At 37.2% G+C, this 22,416-nt stretch overlaps 1 protein-coding gene across 1 annotated transcript in view; it reads right to left on the reverse strand.

Moving 5' to 3' along the window:
• Window positions 1-22,416, reverse strand: part of caskin1 (CASK interacting protein 1) — a 161,714-nt gene that overhangs the window by 27,350 nt on the left and 111,948 nt on the right. The window contains exons 7-12 of the mRNA XM_036589531.1: window positions 19,566-19,674; window positions 17,060-17,168; window positions 14,834-14,928; window positions 9,445-9,571; window positions 6,113-6,331; window positions 197-301 (exon numbers count right to left, since the gene is read on the reverse strand). Coding sequence (XP_036445424.1) covers window positions 197-301; window positions 6,113-6,331; window positions 9,445-9,571; window positions 14,834-14,928; window positions 17,060-17,168; window positions 19,566-19,674 — 764 coding nt within the window. The remainder of the gene's footprint in view (window positions 1-196; window positions 302-6,112; window positions 6,332-9,444; window positions 9,572-14,833; window positions 14,929-17,059; window positions 17,169-19,565; window positions 19,675-22,416) is intronic.

Consider the following 22,416-nt stretch of genomic DNA (forward strand, 5'->3'; position numbering starts at 1 on the left):
CGACAGAAATAATAGCTAGATGGCTACAAAAAGTACCAGATTACGTCTCTCTGTGATTGTTTTGGCTTTGCTCTTTCACATCTCATCTATGCTTAAGAAAAAAATCTGACGACATGGAATTAGTGGTTGCTATCAGACCCAAAGAGCAAGATCGGAGCATCCCTAGGCTGGAGGGGGGGTTAGGCCCTGCTGTTACCTGCCACAGGCTTGCGCAGGACCCAGATCTCCTCACTGCTGCCCCCCTGTGGCCCGCCAGAGGGAGTCGGGGAGCCGTGAGGGCTGGACTCTGAACCGCGGGAACCTTCAACACAGAAATCAGCGTTAACGCCCGCCGCCCTGCTCCAGCCTGCACTGCCCTCCGGTGGTCAGGAGGATGTCTGAGGTACGGTCAGTTAGTGAAGGGTCCGTCCATTCTTGATATAGGCCAGAAACACTCCCCACGCAAATGCCAACACCCGGCAATTAACAAATACGAGTTTCCGCAGTACAAATTCCACGTTACTATGCTGTTTAAATCAAATCAGCATCTCTGCAAATTGCTATAAAAAACACAATAGCAATCAATGTGTCAACAGTTGAGGGCGCTGTGCTGCTTTATTGTTGCATAGGTGAAAATAATCACAAAAAAAAAACAAGTTAGGTACTTTGGGTGCTGAATTGCTCAAAGAATGGGAAGTAGGGCTGCGTCCAAAACACACAGTGCACTATTCTGTGAGTCTGCAATCCTGTAGCTGCCTGAAAACACAGTGGCCCTCTTTATTTCTTTCACTTAACAAATGAGAACAATGTCTTACAATACTCTGTCCATTTTGGTAGCTTTCCCTGCAGCTCTCACTGACCTCCACATATGAGAGACATGGCACTATTTTGTGACATTTACTCGGAACGTATTTCATATTTAATAACATCTACTTTTGTTAAACCTGTACCACTTTTTTAGATTTATTAAACTGACTTAACCCCCTGTTTAACAACTGCTGCTTGGTCAGAAAGAAGTAGCCGGTCTCTGTAAACATCATTTAAAAGGCCTGATTCTGAATAAGACAGTCGGTTATGCTGATTGAAATGATGCTGTTTCAGTAGAAACACTTCAAAAACAGCTGAAGTAAAATCTTCTAGTGTAAATCTCACAGAGCCGTGTCTGATTAGCATGATGAGAGGATTGGACAGGTCAGAGTCAGCTGACGCAGGGAGCACACGCACACAAATTGCATACAAGGACAGACAAAAATAATCCATAGAGAGAAAATGTATATTTAAATGCCTATTGTTTTCTTGGAGATGTATGAGTGACGTACGCAACGTAAATATTATTAAGCTAGTAACTGAAATGTGATTTAAACTGTAAACTTTACCTGAAGGCTGTTACACACCGAACATGATTTATCTGTGTGATTTATTCAGACAACAGTAAATGAATTCAAAGGTGTATAACTGACGGTATGTTGCACAACAAACACGACGTTTCAGAGAGTGAAAATGTAACGTTATTTTATTCGCTCTCTGTTCAATTTTTGTGAACCTTCACCCGTGACAAAAACTCACGGTAACACTTTCTATGAATGTCACATTTGTAAGCATCTATAAACACATTTATAACATGTTATAATGTATTCATAAGGCATTATAAAGATGGTTATAAATATTTATAAAAAAGAATTACACTGAATTACACTTTATAGCCATGTTTATTATACATTATGAATTGTTAATATAATGCATTATAAATAGTGTTAATAACATGTTATAATGTCTATGCCAAAGAAGTCAGTCCCAGCTTGGAGAGCGTAAAGTAAAGACGAATACCAAGCTAACGGTGGTGTACATTACCTTTCTCACATTGGGTAAAACACTGATGGCAGCTCTAGTTTAAACTCTGACATTTGAAGCCTGTAATGTGCTTTACTGTGAATGTTTTAGTGTTTCAGTAAATCCTTCAGTAAATACTTCAACTTGAAGCCTCACTCTGAACACTGGAGGAGGCTTTAGTACAGTACTCTTCACTTTACTTAGAGCGGACAAATACGACTTATGAGCTCTTATAATTTGTTATGATCAGTACTTATAATGTATTATGTTAACAATTCATAATGCATAATAAACATGGCTATAACGTGTAATGCATTTTTATAAATATTTATAGCTATGTTTATAATGTCTATGAATGCATTATAACATGTTATGAATGTGTTTATAGATGCTTACAAAGGTGACATTCATAGAAAGTGTTACCAAACTCACTAACCAATCATGGTTGCCTCTGCCGTTGGCATGACGACAACTAAGTTGGTGGAGCTACAGCTATTATTATGTTGTTTTTTTAGCATCACATTCAGGGCGTAACAGCCTTCAATCACAAATCCTGTTCCTTATTATAGTGGCTATAGTGCGTATTTTACCTTAATTTACATTACATTTATGGCATTTAGCAGATGCTCTTACCCAGAGCAACTTACAGCTTGACCATTTTACACAGGTAGGTGAAGGTAGTGTTAGGAGTCTTGCCCAAGGACTCGTATTGGTATAGTGTAGGGTGCTTACCCACTACACCATACCAACCACATGACTGTATATATAGTGCTCCTGATTTTCTCATGTAGAAACATATGTTGTCCAATGTATGCATGGGTTAAAATGTGCTATAGCGCCCCCTTGCTTCAATGCAACGTAATGTTGATGTTTGTGTGGCTCAAAGCATTCGTGTTTGCGCTCTTGCATGGGGTGTGTTTCTGGCCTTAATCCTACCTGCAGGCCTCACACAAAACTATCTGTTCTATCAAAACTCTCTCTCACACACTCATCTCCACACCTCACAGAGTGCACACATGCAAATATACTACATTTTAAACACAAATATATGTGAACATTTATATACATTAGTACATAAATATATAGATTAAACATGTATATCCGAGTATATACATATATAAATGCCTTGAGGCACACGTACACATAGATAAGTACATATATAATATATACAGAGATATATAATTATATATGTGAACAGGTTAAAAACGAGAGGAATTGCAGTGCATCACAAGAGCAAAGTTCATCAGGGTTATAAATGCTGAGAAATTCAAACCACAGCATTATTTACAATAACGTATTACTCCGTGGAAAGGCACAGGTGAGATATCTTACCTGGAAAATTAGATTTGGTCATATTGCTTTGGCTAGTTCATAAGAGGTAATAATAGCAAAGGCTCCATAACGTTCACACAGGCGTTCTTCACGTTCTCTCTTTTTTTCGCCACATTGAGAAGCATCCTGCGTATCCAGGCAAAAGCCTTTTCCTCTAACAGAGTCCATTCTCAGATTGGGGGATTAATCAGAGGTCAGAGGAGGGTCAGATGGAGAGGAAAAATGCAGGAAACTGGACAGAGACAGAGACGCAGGCAAAGGAGAGAGGAGGCCATGCTGTCCTTTTTTGAGTGTGACAGAACCCCACATTAGTACAGAGACAGTGGGAGAGGTCAAAGGTCAGGGAAGATCAGAAACAACATGGTAGCTCAAAACACACAAAAGCCCACACGACCTGCTGGTAACCTGCCTGACCAAAGCTAAAGTCAACGATGTGAAAAATAAAGAGACAAATCCATAAAAAGGTTCAGAAAACTTAAAGGAATGTGAGACACTACTGAACTTTAAAGTAGTTTAGCAAAAAATCCAATTTACAGAATTTTCCAAATTTTAAGCCAAATGTAGTCCATCAGTCAGAGACATGTTTGGTAAGTTTGCTTCTTTCTTGTTTATGTTAATTTAGCTAACAGGTAATTAAATCTTACACCTGCCAGGCTTAGCTGGGCCTACAGTGCACAGCTTTTAGCCTGATTTTAACCCAGATTTGCCCCTTCTGACAAATTTTCACAATCTAAGTGATTTTCCAGGTTGGGAGAGATTGACAGTGTGGATGATCAAGTGGTGAGAGTCAAAGTTTAGCCTTCTGATTGAACTCTGGAGTGACAACATTGTTAAACATGTTTAATTCATATGATTTAATTTAATCCCAGCTAGAATTTTTTTGTTCTAAAGATGTTTTGAGAATAATACACAAATGTTCTATTAATGTTTTCAGCGGGACTTTTTTTTTATTCCCAGAATGTTCTTCTGGGACCGTTCCCTAAAAACATCATGTAACATAATCTGTTGCCCTGACAACATCCTTAAAACATGTTGCAGTTAAAACGTTGTATCTTAGTTAACAAGTAACCTTATAGGAACATTATTTGCATTGCTAAACATCCTTAAAATGTTCTTTGAACATTAGATTTAAAGGTTTTCTTTAAACATTGTCAGAACTTGTAGGAAATGTTAGCCAAAGTCATGGGAACATTCCCTGCTAGGTGGGAATGTTCACAACAGAGTTAAGTGATACGGCAAAAATATCAGGATACTCAATATGTCACGATATTTATTTTTTAGACATCTGATCAGTTGGATCAGAGAAAAAGAGCCAGTAGTGCTACATTTAAAAAAATACAATCAAAAACTGTGAACACAATGATTTTTATTTTATTATTTTATCCAATATGACTTATTTTGCTCTATTTATAAAGAACATGTAGTTGGACCACAAGCACTGACGATAAACACGATATGCTCAGAAAAGCACATTGTATTGTATTGTGACATAATTTATCATGATAATGATATATATTATTATATTGCCCAGCCCTAGTTCAGGAGTCCTGTATTGTGAGATGATCAGTGATGAAACTGAACAAGTAATTCAATCTACAGTCACACACTGTGAACAGCGGAGTGTAGAAACAGAAGAACCGTCACTCTGTTTACAATTTTAGCTCAGCTACCAGGTTCTAGTGAAATATTTCTCTAGCTCTCTAAGTTTCTCAGCCACATATTCATCCACAGATGTGTTTTTGCTTCCTGTGTGAGCATAAAAGCATAAACAGGACCAGTTTAGCTTTGCTTGTATGATGTGATAACAGTAAGATGTGGGGTTTTCATATCTGAAACTCATTATGTGTCACACCCTTTTTTGCCTTATATACACTCTTAAAAAGAGAGTCAAAAGGGTTCTTAAGTAAAGACAGTGGTTCTGTACAGAAACATGAACACTCAAACTATTTGCATGATTAAATTGTCCTTCTGATTGATGGAGACTGTTGTAACAAGCTTGAAACAATAGAACAACACTTTTTGGTGCTGTATAGAACCATTTTCAAAAACGTGCTATATAGAACCACACACAGTACTTTTCCCATCAATCTGAAGAACTATTTCACCATGCAAAGAATCATTTAAGCATGAAATGTTTTTTACAGTGTTCATGGTTCAATACAGAACCACTGTGTCTATTAAAGAACCCTTGAAGAACCCTCTTTTTTAAAAGTGTAGAGTGCATTCTCATGATAAAAACACAGAAATTCTCTAAAAAAACTGACGTTAAGTGCGTAATGCTCTCAGTTTTTCTTAAACCCTGTTTTTTTTTAAAAGTCACAAAAAGTCATCAAACTGTGTTGTTGTTCAGTGTCTCTAATAGACTTGATTATGTGGTTTCTGACTCTGTATGACTCACTTATCTGCAAAGATTCAGCTATTAAGATGACCAGAGATCCTTATGTTTTTCAGTAGTAAAAACACAATATAACATTGGAATGAATGCAAACAAACCTAATTGTAGTAAAAGAAGTAAAGGAAGCTCATACCCCACCAATAGCATCATCAAGACTATGTGTCTAAATCATTGAAAATAAACAAAATTCAGCTTGGTGCTCTTTTTAGCTATGCTACTGTACTTTAGTCTGTACTTATAGATAACAGTGAGTCACACAGTGTCAGAAACCACATCATCAGTATTAGAGATACTGAACAACTACACACAGTCTGTGATGATTTTGGTGTGTTAATCGTCACACCCCAAACGTAAAAGGCAAACATCTACTGGCTGATTCACTACATCTGGGATAAAATTACAAAGTACATTAGATTTTTTGCCAAACTATTAATGTCAGAGTTTCCTGGTGATTAATTATCCTTAAATTTTGAAGCATTCCTCCAAGTTTTGTGAATGAAATAATGAATAAGTGAAATAAATAATAATAATAATAATAATAATAATAATACTCAGTGGAGAGTCGGGGGCGTGTACCTTGTTGGTTGAGTGGCTCAGCTGAGATGCTTTGCGACCTGTTATACCCAAAGGAAGTAAAAAGTGGCTGATGGGCATGAGGCGCGGGTGGAGGCGGCAGGATAAGAATCTCATGATACGATTCCCCGTTCGGCACGGCGGCAGTGGGGGACACACACCCGCTCACGCACAGCGGGATGGTTTGATACTGTTGGGTACAAACGACTGTACTCCATGAACCTAGATACAGGAACACGACCACCAGCAGCACCGGCACAGAAAAAAAAACAAAACAAAATACACGCAAGAGAGGGGAAAACAAAATTAACAGAAGGAGGAAAAAAATTCAAAACAGCAACAAATCAACAACAACAACAAAATTTAAAAACAGCAAAATCATAAAAGCAGACAAAGGAGGATTGATAAGTAGTGAGTTTCTCCTTATTAGCTGAGACAAAGACCGACTAAATTAGCCAAAACTGTTACACATATTGTACAGGCTAATACATACATACATACATATATGCATCGACACTGTTGGAATGGTAAAGCGTTTAGTGGTAAATAAAGACGAAAGCAATTAGTGGAAAAAGGAATGGATGTAGAACGTGTCTGAGGAGGTATAACGGTATAATCATTTAACCTACTGACAAGTTTTTGTTGCTGGCATTATTTAAAATTTCACCTGCGATACATTTTCTTCTACAGTAAAACAATAGAAGCCATATCGCCCCCTACACTTCCTGTAGTGTATTACAGTCTGTCAGAGTGACTGTGTGGATCATATGAACATTATAGAGGCTTTTTAAATGAAACAGTAGAAGCCATATCGCCCCCCTACACTTCCTGTAGTGTATTACAGTCTGTCAGAGTGACTGTGTGGATCATATGAACATTATAGAGCTTTTTAAATGAAACAGTAGAAACCATATCGCCCCCTACACTTCCTGTAGTGTATTACAGTCTGTCAGAGTGACTGTGTGGATCATATGAACATTATAGAGCTTTTTAAATGAAACAGTAGAAACCATATCGCCCCCTACACTTCCTGTAGTGTATTACAGTCTGTCAGAGTGACCTACAGTTGACTCTACGCTCCAGCTAAGTGTGTGAATGAGTGGATAGTGAATGAGCTGATGATGAAGATGCTGACGAATGCTTAGTTAAGCATGAAACACGCTGAACACGGAGGGACAGATGAACACAAACACGGAGCTGAGACTAAAGCCACCTCTTCTGATCCGAACAGCGAAACACAGCAGAAAGAGTCAACAATGGAAATAAAGGCCTTTCCCCTCTCTCCTTTCTTCTCCTCTCCTTCATCATCTTCTCTGCTTCTCCTTTCTTCTCCTCTTTCTTCTCTTCTCTTCTCCTCAGAGATCCAGCACACGCTTTCTCTGCTGCTGTTTGCCTTTTTGCATCATTGCCATTTGCTCAAACTGTCATACTGCAGCTGTTCGTTACGAGGATAATCTGAGGCTACAGGCATATTTGTCCTCCTGAACTCCGGGCTGAATCCAGAAAGGTCTGCTAAATGTCAAAGAGACGGCTGCATAGGTCACATGGCGTTAGGCTGGTCCACGTGGATGCGGTTCCCATGACAACAGCAAGTTGTTGTGAGCAGAAATCCTTTAGAGCCACCAGAGGGCGCTCACTCAGTAAACGCAGCCAGAGTCGAGGGGAAGCTGTAAGATTATCGTACTGGAACGGCCCAAAGTGTTGATACACTTTCAGAGTTACATCAGTTATCAATTATAACAGAAATATGGCGTGTTCAGTTCTCTCCTCAAACGCAGTGCCAGTTAAAAGTTTGGACACACAAACGCATGAAGGGTTTTCTTCATTTGTATTATTTTCCACATTTCAGAAGTACTAAACACAATATATTCCACATTATATTCATTTTTTTTAATTCTTCAGTAGCCCCCCTTTGCCTTAATTCAGGTTTACAAACTCTCGGCGTATATTAATTTTCTTTTGGAAATAAGTTCACAGACATTAACTTTATTAATTGCTAGCGATGCACTGAAATGAAAATTTATGACTTAAAACTGAAATTCAGGACACAACCGAAAACTGGAAACTGAAAGAAAGAGTTTTTATAGAAAATTTGCCGTTTCACTTATGTTTTTGAATTTACGTACCTATTCTGATGATGCTTCATAGGTACTTGTTATGTTGGGAAAGAGAACTGACAGAACTAGAGGATTAAGATCATTTTAAACAGCTTTAATATTGTTAAATAAAGTGTTATTTAAGTTGTATAATGGTAAAATAATAATAGTTCATAGTTTCCCAAAGGCATCTAAAGCTGAATTCCAGGGCGGTGCCACTATACAGACGGAAATCATCTCGTTTTTTAATATGTAAATGATGTAGGCGTGGCTTCGTAACTCTAAAGATTCTCCAGCAGATGTCATGTAAAGGTCAAGATGCTTGCCATTTGTAACATGGAGAGCGTGAGACGTATGTACAGATGCCTATTACCAGAGAACTGGCTCTGCTATTACAGCATAATGTTTAAGAAATCCTTAGATATTGATTCTATATAGGTTCTATGTAGAATTCATAGTTCTAAATAGAACCATTTCCTTTAGTATTCTCATTATCTGTCACAAAAACCCAGCGCACGTCAGGTTAACGGGTTCCTCCTCCTACAAAACTATCGCCTCACTTGTCCATGAAAGCAGCATTACTATGTACTGTATACGCTTTGGTGCTAAAAAAACAAAAATCACGTTAAAATTCTCTCGGAAGGGCAGGAGAGTGTGACTGCAATTCTGAAATGAACCACTAGAGGTGTTAGCACACAAGTCACTTTAGTGTTCTTCATTTAAAGAAGAAACAGTCGTGAACCCACACCAGCAGGATCTAAGCAATGCACATATTTATGCTACTCAGTGTGATTTATATGTTTTCTATTAAAGAATTTCATTAAATCAGTTCATGTTAAAGCGTGTAAGTTAAAGGATGTACAGAGCGCAGCTGCAGGACTGTGTTTGAGCGACACTGTTGATCTGCTGATCAAACCGTTTGAACGTGTCCATCGCAGGAGAGTGAAGAAAACAAACAGCATCTTAAATCACTATTGGTCGACCACTTTCGACCGTTTCTGGCAGCTGGTCTGAATTTCAGTACATCTCTTCTACCTGCATATGTCTTAGAAACAAGCTGTAATCATTTAATCACGAGCCTTTCAATCAGAATCTTTAATATTACCAAAAACGTCCACTCAGGCAGGCGGGTCCAAACTTTTGACAGACTCTGTGAGGATGTACAGTGTACAGGAAGGAAACTCCAGAAGACAGAGCATTGGGCAGTACTGCTGCTGACCGTTCTACTTCATCTCTTACCTGTAGCACCCGGCCTTTTGCAGATCACCTCCACTATGCTGGAAGGGAAGTAGCCCACTCGGTCGTTTCCTGTGCGGTTGTCATGGATACAGCCTTTCCACCTGCCGTCCGAGTGCTGCTCCAACACCTGCAGGAAAAACTCAAGTCATCCAAACTGGACAGGTGGACAGCTCTCAAAATCCGACAGGAGTAACACGTAGAGGATGGTGATGCACTGAGACGCTCATCAAAGATCACCGCTGTCCAAAAAAAGTAACTTTACAGGAGAGAGCAACAACATTCTCAACTCTTAATATGAGCTAATGTCAAGAGATTTTATTCCAAAATAAAATGTTTACTTAGAAAAATGTATGCTTTAGAAGGATGTGTAAACAAGCTACAAAATAATGAGAAAAGAGTTTTATTATTGATATGGTCAGTCTTGTCAATCAGCAGATAAACCTGAAACAAACTATTTTTTTTACTGCTTGGTGATGAGGCTTTAACCTCTTATATATAGGGTATATTTTGGTTTGTCCATCTGTATTTACATGCCCAAATCGTAAGGCAAATTATTCAGTAACTGCATGAAATAATTTTTTTTTTTTTTTCGGTCCCCTCAAATTAACAGAACGTGTTTTATGATCATACACATATTGCTATATGCTTACAATTTACTGCTGAAAGCCAAAAATCTTAGACGCTCTTTGTATTATTTTATAAAATAATGTTTACAGAGCAGATCACTGAAGAGACGCCATCTGTTTATAGTTTATAGCCCAGATTTGTGGAAAAATGGGTCGACTTTCAGTAGAAAAAAAATGGTTCACCTTTATTTATTATAAGGGTTTAAAATTACATCACCATCTATTTGACTGGAGAGAAGACAGTTACAGCCTCATACGACCCCCACCTTTAGAATGTAGCTTATGAAATATGAAAGTTATGACGAATATGACGAAGTGTGTTTTGGAACCACCGGTGGTCCCAAGGAGTTAAAAAGGTTAAGTTTGATGTTTTCTAGTTGCTGATCGTGATTATGAGACTAACAATATTGACGCCTCAGAGAAGACGGCAGATGAGGAGGTGAATTCAGGGTCTGTGTCTCTGGTTTCCTGATGGCTAACAATGTGATCCAGTTGGAAAGGGCACATCGCGCTCTACTGACCTGAAGAGTTTTGCTCCATTCTATTTCTCCACTGATCTACAGAGCTTCAAAGATCAGGTATTGAAAGTTGTTTTCTCCGACTACAATATAAAGTGCTGAGAGGTTGGAGGGGAAGCATAACGTCCTGTAATCCTGTACAGTTTGAAGTCAGTTACTCTCATTTTCTCTGAGTTACAGTGCTCTAAACTTCTCTGGCTCTCTGGAGCTCCGTCGTGGGCGAGAGTCTCAGCCAGGCCGCCTATGGTGCGCCTAAGTAGGATACAAATTTTCAAGATTCTGGGGTCCGATTCTCAGACTCCCTGAAGGTCAGCAATACTTCCCACTTGGCCTATGGAGTTTGGCTTCATCACAAATTTTGAAGTTGGATTTGTAAAGTCGCCTGTCGCAGACGCTTCTCCTGGGGGTTTATTCATGACGTCCTCAGTAATTAGTCGACCACAACTTGACTTTCATCACATAAATTCTGAAGTTGTGCTGCCCCGTGTATGTGCTCTTCCTAATTTTCTTTTGTTTATTTTAGCTGTTTTCTCGATTTCTATTTGTCACGTATTTGATAAACTTTACTATTTTATCATCCCTATTATATATTTAGAATCTGTTCCATTTCATCTTTTTTCTTATCCTACTCTGTAGTTTTACTTCTTTATATTTATTACTAATCTGCGTAATAATTTAATTTAATTGTTTTGATTTGTTCATCTTATTTCTCCTTAAAAGTTTCTTCATTTTTAATTTGTCTTCTGTTCTGTTTTACTAATAATTTTTAGTGTTATTTTTTTATTTACTTTGCTATATTTTATCCTAAATTTACATTTACTCTTTTTAGTCCCTTTTTTATATAATGCTCAGACACACTGTAAATGGTGGTCACTCTCACTGTACTCCGAGTTTGACTGATTAAATTATCATGGTATTCAGTAACATTAGCTAGCAGGATGACGTGTTTTCAAGTGGAATCAAACCCTCAGTGGAGACGTTCTTGGTCACTGTGCTGCACTGACTGATGTAGAAGAGTGAGGCAAAAAACCTGTGTGTAATTTTCACTACTGTTAAAATGATCTGTAAAATGTTAGATTTCGAGGCTTATTGATTTTTTTTCAGTAAGTTTACAGCCTTTTTTCTCTTTCCAGTGCCACCCTTGATCATTTTCAACCAAAATATTTTTTGAAATTTCAGAAATTTCAATGCATCCCTATTAGACGTATTAATAATTATCGTTAATAATCACAGACTATACAACTACACTTGAAGCAACTGCAGAAAATACAGCAGAAGTTCATGCAGCTGCAGGTGGACGCCTCTCGAGCAGACATAGAACTGCAGGGGAACCTTTTAGAACCTCTTAGAACTTCAGCACAAGAACTATGAGGCTGAAGCTGGTTTCTTATTTGAATTCCTGTTATGAACACAGGACTCAACCACAGATTGCTGAGCAGAAAAACTCCGAATCCATCAACACTGTACTTATGTGCATGAAATATGTAAATGGAGCTGGTTATTACCCTCCAGATATTAATTATAACAACAGCAGTAGCAGCGTTAACCTCCCTCTTCCTGCACTTTCCTGATTATTAGCTGATTGAGGCTGTAACAGATCTGAGTCGGGCTCTCCGGAGCTTCATTAATTAATATTCACGGATTAGAAGTGTGAAAGTCACTCAGGACACACACGGATAAGCTTCCCTGAACATAAAGAGCTCCTTTAATTATGAACAAATTACCAGCAGCGTCTGGAGGAAAACATGAGCAACAGCGCCCCCTGTAGATCATCCGTCAGAGGACACCAAACAAACTGGTGTGATTACTCGAGAGATCACAGCGTTCCGAGTTTAATTACGTCCGAGATCTGACTTTCCACTGCGTTTAACTACAGAGAGTGTCCTCAGAGGAAGAACTGCTATTGTTCCATTTAATATGAGAGGAAAGCAGTTTTAGTCCTGACCGCCTGGATCTGTTAGAGAGAGTTTAAAGCTCTGCTGCTGGTTTTTAAAGCTCTAAATGACCTTAAAGCTCCTGAATGTCTGTTTATGATCTCAGATCTGCAGATTCTGACCTTCTGAACTCCTTCAGTAAAACACAGAAAACGTGGAGAGACTCTTTCAGTTATTCTGCTTCTAAACTGTGGAGCTCAGTTCAGCTTTTATTAGACAGCCGAGCTCAGAGCTCACTTTTAATAAACACCTGAAAACGCAGCTCTTTAACTCAGCGCTCATTAAACTCTACGGCTCGTGGTGTTTATCTCTTTAAACTGACCCGTCATCGTGTCGCCCATTACCGTAGACATTCTCTCCTGTCTGTAGAGCACTGTGAGCTGCCACCGCTATGAAAAGTGCTATAAAAATAAACATATTATTATTATTATTATTATTATTATTATTATTATTATCCCTGCTGAAAAAGTGAAAAAGAATCATTAGAAACTATTACACTCTTAAAAAGATGGTTCTTCAAGGGTTCTTTAGTAAAGACATATGTTCTATATAGAACCATAAACACTCAAAGAACCCTTTGCGTGATTCAGTGCTTATCAGCATGGTGAAAGGGTTCTTGAGATTGATGAAGAATGTGCTGTAGATGGTTCTATATAGAACCTCTTTGAAAATGGTTCTATATAGCACCAAGGGTTCTTCTATTGTTACGATGTCAAGCTTGTAACAACAGAAGAACCCTTTTTGGTGCTATATAGAACCCTTTTCCAAAAGTTTCTGTATAGAACCATCTACAGCACATTCTCCATCAATCTGAAGAACGCTTTCATGATGCAAAGAACACCTAAATCATGCAAAGGGTTCTTTATGTGTTCATAGTTCTATATAGAACCATTTTCTTTACTAAAGAACCCTTGAAGAACCATATTTTTTAAGTGTGTAGGATAAAAACCTAATGCTTTCACTTTCTAATTGGAATTGGCTTAATAATTTCTAATAGAGGCCATGAGTTTCGTGTAGAACACCTTTAGATCCCATTAGTAACCATCAAATGCATCCTTTACACTGTGAAATCAACCCATTAAAAAAAGCCAAAACGCATTACAGAACCTTCAGTAACCAACAGAAGCACTTAATGTTTCCTATGGTTTTTCAGCAGGTTCTCCACCATGTTTGAGATCTACCATTGTGTTCCACACAATCAGTAAATCAGTTTAAAGTGATAGTTTGTGTAAAAAACACAGAGTGCTGTGGTTCCTGACTCACTGTTCTCTATAAACATGGACTAAAGTACATTAGCACAGCTAAAACAGCAGCAGACAAACATCACTATTCAAAGGTTTGGACTCACTCATCATATTAATAGCTGTTATTCAGTAACAGCTTTGACAGTGTTATAAACTAAAACAAACTGCTGGATTATTCATAATTTAGTGCTTCTACAATGATGACATGGCAAAAAACAGCAAATGCTATTAAATAAAAACTGTAATTATCAATTCATAGTCATTAAATTACTATCAGTAGCTATTTTATCAGTGAGACTTGACTGCCTTTCAAATCTGACAGATTCTGGATATTAATTATATTACGTTAATTCTTTGTGTTGTACAGCTTTCCTAATTATAATGTATATATGTGAGTCAAGCAGCATCAGAAACCACATAATCAAGACCATTAGAGATACTGAACGGGGCCAATTCTCTTTTAAGCTACGCTGGCCTCTTAGCTAATATAAACCAAACATGTCTCGGCTGATTGACTTCATTTTGGGGTGAGGAGAAGGGCCAAACTATCACTGCCACATTTACATGCAGGCTAATAATCTGTTAATAATTCAACTAATAGCTCACTCGGAATGGTCTAGTCCGATTGAGGCCATTCGGAATACAGTTCCTATCCGACTGATCGAGGTGGGTAATCCTGTAAATAATCCATTAAATAGAAGAATAATATCCGTGTAAACGCCTGTATCTGATTACATTCCCTATCGGAAAGTTTAAGTCCGTTCTGATCATGTTCGTCGCGTCATAGTGAGAGTTTATACCGTTCAACATGGCGGAGCAGAAACTGGTCTGCAGAGGAGACGAAGTTTATGCTCTGATCTTTAAAAGACGGCGGTGGGACGGACGTCCAGCTTATGTGTCTCAGAACAAGTCTTTACATGTAAACACAGCCACTTTAATGTCACCGCAGCCAGGTGGGTGATGTAAGTGTTAAACATTTCTCTGTGACCCTCAGTGCTGCATTACTGCCCCCACAGTCCTGCTCCGGGGGACTGACCGCTGCAGAAACTGAACTGACGGGGACTTACTGTGATGACATCTCCTGCTTTGATGTTGAGGCTGGTCAGGTCGTAGTTGTTGCAATAATCCTTCAGAGCCCTGACCTGCAGGGCGGCCGACGCGTCTGCACACGAACAAACACACAAACACAGCCTTGTAAATCAGAGGTACTGTCCACACCACACACAGAGGTTTGTTTTCATATCTTTTAAGGACATGGGGTCATATAATAGGTATTAGCTATATATAATAATGTTTTCTTTATGTTTTATATATGTAAATACTTACATTTAATAATGACATTTCGAATATATTATATATGTGTAAGTATCCATATATAATGATAATATTTCCCATATGTGATATATACATGTAAGTACCTATGTTATAATTTTCCATTTTCCATATGTAATATATGTATATATGTATAAGTACCTATATGTGATAATATTATTTCCCATACATATTGTAAATATTTAAGTTCTCATATGTAACAATATTATTTCTTGTAAGTATTATATACATGTAAGTACCTATATGTAATAATATTTTTTGTATGTATTATTTATGTTTAATTACCTATATGTGATAATATTATTTCCTGTATGTATTATGTATGTTTAGGTACCTATATGTGACAATATTATTTCCTGTATGTATTATATATGTTTAATTACCTATATGTGATAATATTATTTGCCATATGTATTATTTATGTTTAATTACCAATATGATAATATTATTTCCTGTATGTATTACATATGTTTAATTACATATATGTGATTATATTATTTCCTGTATGTATTATTTATGTTTAATTACCTATATGTGATAATATTATTTGCCATATGTATTATTTATGTTTAATTACCAATATGATAATATTATTTCCTATATGTATTATATGTTTAGGTACCTATATGTGACAATATTATTTCCAGTATGTATTATATATGTTTAATTACCTATATGTGATAATATTATTTGCCATATGTATTATTTATGTTTAATTACCTATATGTGACAATATTATTTCCCGTATGTATTATATATGTTTAATTACCTATATGTGATAATATTATTTGCCATATGTATTATTTATGTTTAATTACCTATATGTGATAATATTATGTCCTGTATGTATTATTTATGTGTGAGTTTCTATATGTGATAATATTATTTCCTGTATGTATTATGTATGTTTAATTACCTATATGTGATAATATTATTTCCCATATATATTATGTATGTTTAATTACCTATATGTGATAATATTATTTCCTGTATGTATTATGTATGTTTAATTACCTATATGATAATATTATTTCCTGTATGTATTATTTATGTTTAATTATCTATATGTGATAATATTATTTCCCATATGTATTATGTATGTGTGAGTTTCTATATGTGATAATATTATTTCCTGTATGTATTATGTATGTTTAATTACCTATATGTGATAATATCATTTCCTGTATGTATTATGTATGTTTAATTACCTATATGTGATAATATTATTTCCTGTATGTATTATTTATGTGTGAGTTTCTATATGTGATAATATTATTTCCTGTATGTATTATGTATGTTTAATTACCTATATGTGATTATATTATTTCCTGTATGTATTATGTATGTTTAATTACCTATATGTGATAATATTATTTCCTGTATGTATTATTTATGTTTAATTATCTATATGTGATAATATTATTTCCTGTATGTATTATGTATGTTTAATTACCTATATGTGATAATATTATTTCCCATATATATTATGTATGTTTAATTACCTATATGTGATAATATTATTTCCTGTATGTATTATGTATGTTTAATTACCTATATGATAATATTATTTCCTGTATGTATTATTTATGTTTAATTATCTATATGTGATAATATTATTTCCCATATGTATTATGTATGTGTGGGTTTCTATATGTGATAATATTATTTCCTGTATGTATTATGTATGTTTAATTATCTATATGTGATAATATTATTTCCTGTATGTATTATGTATGTTTAATTACCTATATGTGATAATATTATTTCCTGTATGTATTATGTATGTGTGAGTTTCTATATGTAATAATATTATTTCCTGTATGTATTATGTATGTGTGAGTTTCTATATGTAATAATATTATTTCCTGTATGTATTATGTATGTGTGAGTTTCTATATGTAATATGTATTGACTCAATAAGAGACAGAGCAGTAGAGACAGACGCTCTTTTCTCTCTGTACCTCTCAGCATCTGTTTGATCTCCTTGCTGGCCTGTGTGGCTGTGAACTGGTAGACGATGTCCAGCGCAGTCTGGCTGTACGTGTTCCTCACTGTCGCATTGATGCCGCTCTGCAGAAGACCGAAAGATCAAAGGTGAAAAAAGGCACAACGTTTCCTACCATGGCTCCATAACAGGTACGCAGTCAGATCATTAAAGGGCTCATATCCTCCAGCTTTCTTGTATTTACTCTTCCCCTGTGCTTCACTTTTTACACAGGGATGGGTGAACACTGCTATACACTAGAACAGGAGATATTAGTCCATAAACGACCTCAACAAACATTCCTATACACTGGAATAGGAGATATTAGTCCATAAACGACCTCAACAAACACTCCTATACACTAGAACAGGAGATATTAGTCCATAAACGACCTCAACAAACATTCCTATACACTAGAATAGGAGATATTAGTCCATAAACGACCTCAACAAACACTCCTATACACTAGAATAGGAGATATTAATCCATAAACGACCTCAACAAACACTCCTATACACTAGAATAGGAGATATTAGTCCATAAACGACCTCAACAAACACTCCTATACACTAGAATAGGAGATATTAGTCCATAAATGACCTCAACAAACACTCCTATACACTGGAATAGGAGATATTCGTCCATAAACGACCTCAACAAACACTCCTATACACTAGAATAGAAGATATTAGTCCATAAACGACCTCGACAAACACTCCTATACACTGGAATAGGAGATATTAGTCCATAAACGACCTCAACAAACACTCCTATACACTAGAACAGGAGATATTAGTCCATAAACGACCTCAACAAACACTCCTATACACTGGAATAGGAGATATTAGTCCATAAACGACCTCAACAAACACTCCTATACACTGGAATAGGAGATATTAGTCCATAAACGACCTGAACAAACACTCCTATACACTAGAATAGGAGACATTAGTCTATAAACAACCTCAACAAATACTCCTATACACTAGGAGATACAACTTCAATTTAATACTCCCATACGTTAGAATAGGACATATTAGTCCATAACTAAACTCAATAAAGGCTCCTATATGCTAGAATAGGAGATATTAGTCAATAAACAACTTATATTTAAACACTCCTATACATTAGAATAAGAGATATTAGTCCATAAACGACTTCAATTAAACACTCCTATATGCTAGAATAGGAGATATTTGTCCATAAACCTCCTCAATAAACAATTTGTACACCAGAATAGGAGATATTAGTCTATAAACAACCTCCTTAAGTGCTCCTATGCACTAGAATAGGAAATATTAGTCCATAAATAACCCCAATTATACACTCATACACTCTAGAATAGGAGATATTAGTACATAAACGACCACAATAAATGCTTCTGTACAGTAGAATAAGAGATATTAGCCCATAAATGATCTCAAAAAACACTGGGCAATCTGGGCTGAAACATGGAACAAAGTGTTACATTCTGACTAAACGTAACACTGGATACTAGTCTCTAATGGATATTAGTCCATAAACAACTTCAATTAAACACTCCTATACACTAGAATAGGAGATATTAGTCCATAAATGACTTCAATTAAACACTCCTATATGCTAGAATAGGAGACATTAATCCATAAACGACCTCAATAAATGCTTCTATACACCAGAATTAGAGATATTAGCCCATAAATGACACTGGGCAATCGGGACTGAAACAGGGAACAAAGTGTTATGTTTGACTGAAACAAACTAAAAATACATTTCAGCCCCCCTTTGTAAACGGAAAATATGTCATACATAAATATATTCATGACTGTGACGTCACAACAGAAATATATATATCCATCGATATATATATATATATATATATATATATATATATATATATATATATATATAAACAACTGAACTAAACAAAAAATAAACCCTAGGCCTCTCCATGTAAATATGTGTAAATTTCATATATATAAACATGTATATGGCTGTGACATCACAACAGAAGGGCTCTTTTGCTGCTTAGATTGTTTACATCCTACATCAAACTCGTAATTTAAAACCAAGGAAAACTAGTTTTTCCACTATACGGGCCCTTTAAATCACACCGAAACATACTTCTTATGTCACATATAAGAACGAGGCAATGTTTTGACTGAAGCAGTAAAGCTGCTGATCACCGCAGGCTGAAATGCCTCTGAGAGACTGTGTGTCTTCGGTTTTGCTCTATCCTCTGCAGACTCCCTGCTCGCTCACTCGCCTCCTTCCAGTCTGATCTGATCGCTCTGAGTGGGTGAGACAGATGAAGGCAGTGCAGCTGTCTCCGTCTGAAATATTATGGGCTGTTCTGGCCTGTCTAAGCACTTTAAATCAGCACAGAAACAAGGCTAAAGATGCCTTTTCTAATAAAAGTTGCATTTCTCAGGATCGTCAGATTCAGCCATATATCCTCTCTGTCTGCCCTTGTTTGTTTTTATCTTAGGTGCAGATATACTTACGTCCAGCAGGAGGCGCACCACGTCTGTTTTGCCACACAGTGCCGCCTCATGGAGGGCAGTGCCAGCTTTCGTCTGCCTGTTGATATCGATGCCTGCCTGAATCAGCAGCCTACAGAGATTAGAGAGAGATTATTAGGCAACATTAGTCCAGAAACAATCTTAATAAACACTCTTATACGCTATAATAGGAGATACTAGTCCATAAATGACCTCAATAAACGTTCTTATACACTGGAATAAGAGATATTAGTCCATAAGCGACCTCAGTAAACGCTCTTTTATGTTAGAATAGGCAATATTAGTCCATAAACAACCTCAACAAACGTTCTTATATGTAAGAATAGGAGATATTAGTCCATAAATGACCTCAACAAACAGTCTTATACACTAGAATAGGAGATATTACTCCATAAACAACCTTAATAAATGCTCTAATACACTAGAATAGGAGATATTCGTCCATAAGCGACCTCAGTAAATGCACTTATATGCTAGAATAGGCAATATTAGTGCATGAACAACCTCACTAAGCCCTCTTATATGCTAGAACAGGAGATATTAGTCCATAAACAACCTTAATAAATGCTATTTTACGTCAGGAGATATTACTCCATAAACAACCTCAATAACACTCTTATACCCTATAATAGGAGATATTAGTCCATAAACAACCTTAATAAATGCTCTTTTACATTAGAATAGGAGATATTAGTCCATAAACAACCTCAACAAACGCTCTTATATGTAAGAATAGGAGATATTAGTCCATGAACGACCTCAATAAATGCTCCTATATGCTAGAATGTGAGATATCAGTCCATAAACAACCTTAATAAATGCTCTTTTACATCAGAATAGGAGATATTAGTCCATAAACAACCTCAACAAACGCTCTTATATGTAAGAATATGAGATATCAGTCCATAAACAACCTTAGTAAATGTGTGTATACGTTAGAATAGGAGATACTAGACTATAAGCACTCATTAAACGCCCTATGTTCTATAGTAAGAGATATTAGTCTACAAACAATCGAGCAGTGACTGAATAATTTGTTTTTGAGACTAATAACTGAATTAAAGGGGTTTAAAGCTCCACCCACGCCCTCCAGAATCACTTCTGCAGGCAGCTGTCTATTCCAGCCCAGAATCCCCTGAGAACACAGTGAATTGAATTAGAGCTGCACAGGTGGGACACATCACTGACACTGAGAGAGAAACTCCAGCCTGCCTCAGCCTCACTGACTCTCTACAGGATTAGCTGCTGAAATCATGCGCCAGTGTTACATAATCATATTACTGATACAGTGATATACAGCAGAGGGTCCCAGATATTTTCACACCAGGGCCCACACGTAGAGGTAGCGTCTCTCCTGAGACCCACCCACTCGTCTAAAAGTCCTCAAACCCTTAAGCTTTCAATCTAATTCAGTGTTCTTTTCTTTCACTTAGCGAATGCAGTAGAAAAAGAATGAAGCACTATATCTACACTGTACTCAGTGAGACCGTAGAACAGAAATACGTTAAAATAATACAGCACTTTTCTGTTTTGTGTTTAGAATTTATTCAGCTCTTACCTTCATCACAAAAACATTAACAAATTTCATTATACGCAATGTGGCCAAAACAAACCCCTTCTAATTACAGAGTTCAAGTGTTTCGGCCACACCTATTACTGACAGGCGTATGAAATCAAACACAGTCTTGAAGTCTCCGTAGACAAACACTGGCAGTAGAGGGTCGTACTGAAGAGCTCAGAGACTTTAAACAGGGTGGGCTGGAGGTTAGGGAGCCAGCCTTGTGACCAGAAGGTCGCTGGTTTGATCCCCTCAGCTGACAGTACGTGACTGAAGTGCCCTTGAGCACCTAACCCCCAACTGCTCCCGCGGGTGCTGTGGATAGGGCTGCCCACCGCTCCGGGCAAGTGTGCTCACGGCCCCCTAGTGTGTGTGTTCACTAGTGTGTATGTGGTGTTTCACTGCACGGATGAGTTAAGTGCGGAGGTCTAATTCCAATGTGTTCAAACACAGATGGCTAAAGGTTCGTTTCATTTCATAAAGTCAGTTTGTGAAATTTCTGCCCTGGACAACTGTAAGAGTCTCCATGATCTCTCAAGCTTTAAGACACAGCTCAAAACCGACCTGTTTCTCAGTGCTTTCCTTTACTCTAAATTTCTAATTTTTATTTTTTTGTGTAAAATGATTTTCTGAGAAATTTGCTATATAAATGAAACTTCTTATTATTAGGTGCAACAATAGCTCAGCCAGAAGCAACATAAGCACAATAACTGAGCATCAGAAATGTGTTTCCATGACTGAGCAGCTGCACACAAGCCTAAGATCACTATGTGCGTCGCCAAGCGTCGTCTGCTGGACTCTGGATCAGTGGAACCGTGTTCTCTGGAGTGATGAAGCAGCTTCTCTATCTGTCAGTCTGATGATGAATCTGGGTTTGGTGGACGCCAGGAGAACGTTACCTACCGGAAGGCAGAGCCAACAGTACAGTTTGGTGGAGGAGGGATAATGAGCTGGGCTGTTTTTCAGGGTTTTGCGCTGGGCCCTTTAGGAACAGTCCACTCCAAGCATTTCGCCCCACACTGTGACCCTCCAGTTGGTCGCGACCCACAGTCAGAACACCACTGATTTAGACCAGTGAGCCTTTTCCTCCTGCTCTCTTTTTTACTAAAACTCTTTCTGGCTGCTAATGAGCACATCCATCTGAGCTAATCAGAGCTGGAGCTGAACTTTAATGACCTCACTGCTCCGATAAAGCGGTCCTGATCAGGGTCAGCGCTCGGTTTCATATTTCCTCTATAAATCAATCCATCTGAGCGAGTCTCAGTGCGACTGCCG

The sequence above is a fragment of the Colossoma macropomum genome, unplaced genomic scaffold (genome assembly GCF_904425465.1).
Source record: "Colossoma macropomum unplaced genomic scaffold, Colossoma_macropomum, whole genome shotgun sequence".
Classification (NCBI taxonomy): Eukaryota; Metazoa; Chordata; class Actinopteri; order Characiformes; family Serrasalmidae; genus Colossoma; species Colossoma macropomum.